The 8,174-nt window shown below is 32.1% G+C and overlaps 1 protein-coding gene across 1 annotated transcript; it reads left to right on the top strand.

Annotated features, from left to right (window-relative positions):
* Positions 1-765: 765 nt before the first annotated feature.
* LOC124914587 (calcium-dependent lipid-binding protein-like) lies at positions 766-8,174 on the top strand. The gene is made up of 12 exons (XM_047455169.1): positions 766-923; positions 1,031-1,168; positions 1,476-1,577; positions 1,738-1,788; positions 2,761-2,881; positions 3,161-3,282; positions 3,811-3,909; positions 5,443-5,523; positions 5,612-5,697; positions 6,126-6,351; positions 6,432-6,596; positions 7,535-8,174. The coding sequence occupies exons 2-12, from the start codon at positions 1,064-1,066 to the stop codon at positions 7,910-7,912; spliced, it is 1,536 nt and encodes a 511-aa protein (XP_047311125.1). The 5' UTR covers positions 766-923; positions 1,031-1,063; the 3' UTR covers positions 7,913-8,174.

Here is an 8,174-nt window from a genome sequence, read left to right as displayed (position 1 = left end):
TTTAAAATAAAAAGTCTTTATAGCCTAGTTGGTTAAAGAGTTGTACTTGTTTTGTTAGGTTGCAAGTTCGAAACATACCTCTAGCATTTTTAATTTTATTTTTAACCGTTTTAAATTTAAAAACGGGTCAACCCACAATCCGACCCAAGTATCCAAATTAACCACAGCTCTCGATCCGGCAATCCGGACACTTTAAAAATTAAGCATCATTATATATATATATAGATTAGTTAGTTAAAAAGTTGAACTTATATTAATATTAAAACGTCCCGCGTTTATTAAATTTGGTGTTAAATTTAAAATATAAAGTATTTGTAGTCTAGTTGGTTAAAGAGTTGTACTTGTTTTATTAGGTTGCAAGTTCGAAACATACCTCTAGCATTTTTAATTTTATTTTTAACCGTTTTAAATTTAAAAACGGGTCAACCCACAATCCGACCCAAGTATCCAAATTAACCACAGCTCTCGACCCGGCAATCCGGACACTTTAAAAATTAAGCATCATTATATATATATATATATATATAGATTAGATATAAAGTTTTCAAAATAATATGAAAGAAGGTATAAAGTGTCTATTGGACTCTTTTATTTGATAGGGAAATTAAAATTAGGAAAGATTTGATTTTTATTGTTGGCTTAGCAGGAAATCCAAAACTTAGCTGCCGTTTACTTTGAAATGGCAGTGAAAGGGCTTCCGACCATTTTGAATCTAATGTGAGTAAAAGATAATAATGGCTGCAAATCAACAACTCGAAGTGATGATACAGTAGAATCTACAAAATGACCGGCTATTGATCAAAAAGGACAAAATACATCATTCTTCATTTACTTCTTTGCTTTACATGTCGGTTTCCAGATTCATTTCCCAATCCTCCAAGCAAGTGTAAAGACTCTCTCTCTCTCTCTCTTTCTTTCTTCAGGTTCGATAACATCTCTTTACCCTCTCGTTCTTCTTTACTTTTTCGTTGAATCCATGACCTATTGGTTCACCAATACCAATTGAAGTACAATCCCTTTCTGATTATAGTTTCTCAGGAAAATAGGTCCAAGATCGAGCAAAATGGGGCTGATTTCTGGAATGCTCATGGGGACTATATTCGGGATCGCTTTGATGGCTGGTTGGCGTCAAATGATACGTTACCGGAGCAGTAAGCGTGTAGCAAAGGTCCTTATTAATTCTGCAATTTTGTTGGTTTTGATCTATCTTCTATTTCGTTCTGCTCGTTTGTGAATTGTAACTGTTTGGACTATTTAGAAGGGTGTTTAGCTCAAGAATCTTCTGCTTCTAATACATTTGCACAATCAAATAGTATTTTATTTGCTCGCTTAGTATCAACATTTGGAAGTTAGATCCAATTCTATGATTATGATGAGTATATGTATAGGAAAGAATCAAAATTATATAATCAATTACTTAGAGGATTCCCAAGTCAATTTTTATTTGAGAATTTTACTTGATTCTTGTTTTACAGGCTGTTGATATCAAACTTCTTGGATCCCTTAGCAGAGATGATTTGAGGAAAATCTGTGGCGATAATTTTCCCGAATGGATATCTTTCCCGGTCTTTGAACAGGTTTCTGTATTTTCTTATTTAAAAAATAAAACAATTGGTGTTTGGGTTATGCTATGATATGATATATATTTAGGATTTCGGTCTTTTTCTGATAGAATTTTCTTACAATTCAGCTTGTTTTGATTATTTTTCTTACCTCATCTATTTGCTGCTCTCATAGGTGAAATGGCTGAACAAGCACTTGAGCAAATTGTGGCCATATGTTGCAGAAGTAATCTTCTCCACTCCTCAGATTTGTTTTGTTATGTTAAATTTTATTTATTTGAAATCAAAGATATACAATGCTACTTAGTTTTTTGTGATTGTGAAAGAAAGGAAAAAAAAACTGAGAGAACTAGGGTAGTAACAATTATAGACTGTTAGACAAAGACCAAATGTAGAGTCGAAAGCTAAAAGATATCCAACTGTTAGTGATTTTCACGAAGAGTCAAAAATATTCATTTTTAATTGTAAAACATGAGGGTTTTTAGTGAGGAAAAATACATGACTTTCTTAGCAATATAAGGTAGAAAATATTTAATGTTTATCTTAGTTGTGGTGTTTTTATTCTTGCCATAATTTTAGAGCTTTCTTATGTAGATTTGATCTTATATGGTATGGGGTTATTTTAATATAAACAGATATTTTTGGAAAAAAATATTGTTAGATGAAAAACTGATATTTTTTCTTTGCTTACCCAAAAAATGGATTATTTGGGGTATTTAGGTTGACCAAGAGCTTGTTTGATCTTGGATTATTTCTTTATAGTCCATTATCACACTACACATCCTTTCAACAATAAAATCACTTAACTTATTAGTTATCAACTAAAATACCTACTTTAATTTTTAATAAAATTAAAAAATTTAATACAAAAAGATATTTTAGTAATTTAACTCAAATAATCTACTTTTTTATCAAACAAGGTTCTGAATTCATATTTCAAATTTTGTTTTGCAAATAATCAAACAATCTACAAAATATTCTTAATTTAAAATTATATAAAGAATTTTCTAAGGGTATTTTAGTTGATAATTCTATGGAAGGAGTGATTGATGATGGAATGTTGGTTTATTTGGATTTTTAATTCAAATAATCCACGATAAACAAGGTCCCTTATGCTTATTTTACATGGCTTGGCTATCATGTGAAACTTAACTGTGTTGTCCTTCGATGAAATTTATTTATTTTTATTTGGTCTCAGGCAGCAACATTAGTTATAAGAGAATCAGTTGAACCACTGTTAGAAGAGTACCGACCAGCCGGAATTACCTCATTGAAATTCAGCAAATTGTCTCTTGGGACTGTGGCTCCTAAAATTGAAGGCAAGTTAACCCAGTCCTTAAATTTGCATTAGTTTTTCCAAAAAACTAGTTCTGCTAATTATAATAACCTAATTATATATTCTTAAGCATACATATCTAAATTAAACATAATTATCTAATCTTAGCCACATGTCATCGTTTGATTGGCCCTTCACAACTTTAACAATCATATAACTCCTTCACAATCTCTTTAACATTTTCTAGAGTTCATTCTTTTGTAGTTAAAGCTTATATACCTTTCTTGTTAGATTTGTCTTCACTAATTTCAAAATGATGTAGGAATTCGTGTACAAAGCCTTAACAAAGGCCAAATCACTATGGATATTGATTTCCGTTGGGGCGGTGATCCAAGTATCATTTTAGCTGTTCAAGCTGCAATGGTTGCTTCTCTCCCCATTCAGGTTTGTTGATAATATATCTTCATATTTTTCTAGGCTAATAACCTAAATTGAGGCTGTGTATGGAAAATTCAAATCGATGCTAGTGTCACTACAAATTTCATTATCTTCAAAGAAATGTTAAAATGGTTTATTCTTGTCACGATTACTTGCACAGTAAATTAAAATGAAGGTGATTCTCACAAGAAAAACATGATTGAAGTTGGGTCATGTGGGATGTTGTTCTAGCCTCCTCCAGAAAAGAAAAAAAATCCTAAAAGAAGAAGTTTTATTTAATGGATGTCATTGACACTGTATATTTTGTAATGGTACATGATAGAATCCCTTGATTTCTGTAATTGACACAAATCGAGTACATATTGTTACAAGAAGGGTCAAGCATAATTTAAATTTCTCGTATAAATTCAAACCCAATTTGGGTTTTGGGCTTATTTTTCTGTTGGTCTACTCCTCAATCTTGTGTATGATCATTTATTTATAGTTTCTCACATTCACAAGAATAGACTTGCTAATATAGTACTTTGTTTGAAGTTGAAAGATCTTCAAGTCTTCACAGTTGTCCGCGTTATCTTCCAACTCTCTGAAGAAATTCCATGCATCTCAGCTGTTGTGGTTGCTTTGCTTTCCGAGGTTTGTTTTAAGCTTTTCGTATGAACCATAACTCTGTTATATATTCTAGTTCATTACATCTTGACCAATTTCCTTATCCTTTAGCTTGCAGTTTTCTAGCACCTTTGTTATAGTTGGTTCCTCCGAATCTTACTAAAAATTACAGGCATTTGTGGGTTCAATGGAAAAACTGTTATTATTCTATAAGATTATTTTGTAGTAAAATATGAATATTTGTGAAGAGTGTGAATATCATTTGAAAATGAGTAGTTTAGATAGAATTATTGAACTTTTGATTGATCCATGCATTTGGGATCAAATGGATGAGGACTTTGTATCCCATTGAATTTTTATTCAAAGAAGGAGCCTTATAAAAGATAGTAATGATTCTTATAGAACAGAGAGGCGAGAATAATGGAGACTTTTAAGTCTATTTGGTAAAACTAAGAAGACTAAAAGTATTGAAAACCTCCCTTGTTTTACTTGGTTCCTTATGATCTGAACTAGGTCAGTTTGATAAAACAAAATTAAGTATTGAAAATGAGACATTTTAATATTAGATATTGGAATATTAAGTTATGTATAAAATGTTATGAAAGGTAAGATTTAGTTTTAAGTATAGTTTAACAAATTATAAATTCAAACATTAAGTAAAGTTGATTGGACTTGGGTTCGAGCCCGTCAGGCGGCAAGTTCTGCGCTTGGTTAAATGGTTAAGTGGGTTTGCGGGCTATGTACTTAACCCGCGGGGATTAGTCGCACTCCATAGGAGCAGCGGAACCCAGCGTTCTAAAAAAAAAAAAAAGTTGATTGGACTTAAAGCTTAGGAATATTCTCGTTTTGTTTCCTGAAATTGCATCAAGTGCTCATTTTGCTTCATTAAAGTCACCCAATTGCATCAAGTGCTCATTTTGCTTCATTAAAGTCACCCGGGATCGTTTTGCTTTCCAAACTTATAACATTGGCTCAAATTACTTTCGGCTGTCAAGTTAAAAAAATGACGACAAGAAGTAATTCGACCCATTTTTATAAGTTAAGCAAAACGAGCCCGACATAAGCTGAGGAAGCAATAGGATCCTATAATGCAAGTTTAGTAGCACAATAAGCTTCTTTCCTAACATTTATACCTTTTTAGCTTTACTAAATGAATTAAGGGTTTACTTTCTGTTATCAAACCAGCTTAAATGAAAAGGAATTGATCCTATTCATATATCTAATTATAGTATAATTTAGCAAATGAAGTCTTCAGTTTGAAGTAAAGTTGTGTCGACTCAATTTATTACCTATTTAATAAATTATGTGATTTATTCAATTGTTATCAAACTAGTTTAATTGGAGAAATATTGAAACTATTTATTTGAAGTGATGAACAATCAAACATAACATTAGGTCCTATTTAATGAAACATTAAATTAAATATCTAATACACTAACTAATTTTGGTATAGAATAGTATGAAATTTTAACTCATATCTAATTTAAAATTAACATAAAATTCTACTTTAAATGTTAATTATTTTCATGAAGCATCTTTTTTTTCATTGTAAATTTTCAGCCAAAACCTCGAATTGATTATACTCTAAAGGCGGTTGGTGGAAGCTTGACAGCACTTCCTGGTCTTTCAGATATGATTCAAGTATGTTTTAACTAAATAATCTTCTTAGATCTCTAATGGGTCTTTTTGAGGAATCCTTCTATGACATTGCATTTTGTTGCATCATTAGGATACTGTTGAAACAATTGTATCAGACATGCTTGAATGGCCTCACAGGATTGTTGTGCCAATTGGTGGCATACCTGTAGACACAAGGTAATTCAAATTCAATCATCTCAACAACTTCCTCAATATTTACTTGGACAAGTGATTATCTTCCTGTTCATTTTGTGAGGAAAAAAAAGAAAGCAAAAGTTGATGGAAATTGTTAGTATAAAGACCATTTGGAAACAATTTCTGTTTCTGGATCTGAGTCCGAACTCTGATGAGAAATTGCCATTGCATTATCTGAATCTGGGTTCAGATGAGGAAACATGAATAAATTTCTGAATATGTGTACAACTAAGTTCTGGTCTTGATCCAGAGGAGATATTTGGCTAAAAAAGTGTCTTTGGGGGGAAAAAAGACACACGGTTTGTGGTGGTTGAAAAAAAGTGTTTTCAAATGGCCCAAATAATGTTAAATTCTTCCATTCTTGCCATTTTGCTTGGTGTAACTAATTCATCTTTGCTTACTTCATGCAGTGAGCTGGAACTTAAACCACAAGGAAAACTTACAGTTACTGTGGTGAAGGCAAATGATTTAAAAAACTTGGAAATGGTTGGAAAATCTGATCCTTATGTGGTTGTATTTATTAGGCCATTATTCAAAGTTAAAACAAAGGTCATTGATAATAATCTGAATCCTGTTTGGGACCAAACATTTGAGTTGATTGCGGAGGACAAGGAAACACAAGCTCTTATCATCGAGGTCTGTTGGAGAAGGGTTTTTTCATCTTTCCAATAAAGAATTGATTGAGTTTTCTTATTCAAGATTTTGCTTGCTATTAGGTTTTTGACCAAGATGTGGGGCAAGACAAGAAATTGGGTGTGGTTAAATTACCTTTGATTAAACTTGAAGCTGAAAACACAAAAGAGTTTCAATTGAGGCTACTCCCTTCTCATGACATGCTCAAAATAAAAGACAAAAAGGATCGTGGGACAATCACACTTCAGGTATCCATTTTATTTTTGTTTTAATCTATGCAGTTAATATTTCTTCAGTACAAATAATCAGTTGTTTTTGATTAATCTTCTTTGAAGATTGCATAGTGTTTTCTTTTGTTTTTTATTGATTAAACCCATAACCCCTCAAGGTATTTGCCAATTTTAAAATCCGCCCTTAAACTCTTAAACTATGAAAACTGTTTATTTTTTAAATTAAAGGAGAACTAGCTTGATTGCACCCGTCATTCCCTCCCCCAATCATTTCTCTTTCCATTATATATTAACTTGTCATATTTTCACTAGTTCCACATCTAAGTCTCTTCTTATGGCATGTCGAAACATCATCACTCCAATTAATAGTGCACAGCTTGCAAATTAAATCTAAAAGCTGGTTTAATATAGGGTTATTTGAAAATAATCTGTATTTAAAAGAACATTTTTTGTTTGATGTAAAAATGTGGGTTATTTGGGTACAATGACTAAATATTCATTATTAATATTTCAAAATATTATAAAGGTAGGGTAGGGGTAATATGGTATTTAGTTTAGAATTTGAATGATTTGATTGATGAAGGAAAAATGATTTTTGGATTTAATCCATTATTCTTAGCTCCTCATATTTTCACAAGTTCCATGCCTAAATCTTTTACTTATGGCATGTAGAAACATCATCACTCCAAATAATAGTGCACAACTTTGGTAGTCTAAGAACTTGTTTAATGTTGATTTATTAAAATAATTTGGATTTTAAAAATAAAATAATTTTTTGATGTAAAAAGTGAGTTATTGGGGGTAAAATGACTAAATTTTTATTATTTCAAATTTTATAAAATATGTACATGGTAATTTGGTGGATGATTAATTTGAATAACCCTTTATCAAAAAAGGCCTAGATTGAACAATTTTGCCCCTAACTAGATTTGCAATTTTGCACAATTTGAAAACAGGTTCTTTACCATCATTTCAACAAAGAAGAACAATTGGAGGCTTTGGAAGCCGAAAAGAAAATGCTTGAAGAGAGAAAGAAGCTGAAAGAAGCAGGAGTTATAGGGAGCACAATGGATGCCCTTGATGGGGCAGCTTCACTTGTTGGATCGGGGGTTGGAATGATGGGTACTGGTCTTCTAGCCGGAGCTGGTGCTGTAGGATCTGGCCTAAATGCCGGAGCTGGAATTGTTGGGAGTGGTTTAGGGGCTGTTGGTGGTGGCCTGACTAAGGCTGGGAAATTTATGGGGAGGACATTGACCGGAGGGCAGTCTAGTTCCAAGAAAAACGGTATTGCTACTCCTCCAGTGAATCCTGCTCAAGAAAATTGCAACACATAATAACCAATTTCAAATGTAAGTGAGCTTTCAACGGGGATTTTGGATTGTTTTGAATCTTATTGTTAAATTATGTATTATTTATTGATGTTCCCTCGTGTTGGAATGATTGTACATAGTTTGTCGTCTGGTTTCCTTCTTTCTTTTGGAAAATTAATGGCATGATGTAAATGATTTTAAGTTGTCTGGTTTCCTTCTTTCTTTTGGAAAATTAATGGCATGATGTAAATGATTTTAAGTTTTAGCATTAGGTTGATTCTGGATA

The sequence above is a fragment of the Impatiens glandulifera genome, chromosome 9, assembly GCF_907164915.1.
Source record: "Impatiens glandulifera chromosome 9, dImpGla2.1, whole genome shotgun sequence".
Taxonomy (NCBI): Eukaryota; Viridiplantae; Streptophyta; class Magnoliopsida; order Ericales; family Balsaminaceae; genus Impatiens; species Impatiens glandulifera.
This window is presented reverse-complemented; position numbering and strand designations above follow the sequence as displayed.

Bases quoted from the DNA above. Each gene is read 5' to 3' on its own strand.
- LOC124914587 (XM_047455169.1), top strand. From the start codon at position 1,064: ATGGGGCTGATTTCTGGAATGCTCATGGGGACTATATTCGGGATCGCT. The intron at 2,882-3,160 runs GCAAGTTAACCC...AAAATGATGTAG, and splicing joins TGTGGCTCCTAAAATTGAAG to GAATTCGTGTACAAAGCCTT. The intron at 6,352-6,431 runs GTCTGTTGGAGA...GCTTGCTATTAG, and splicing joins CACAAGCTCTTATCATCGAG to GTTTTTGACCAAGATGTGGG.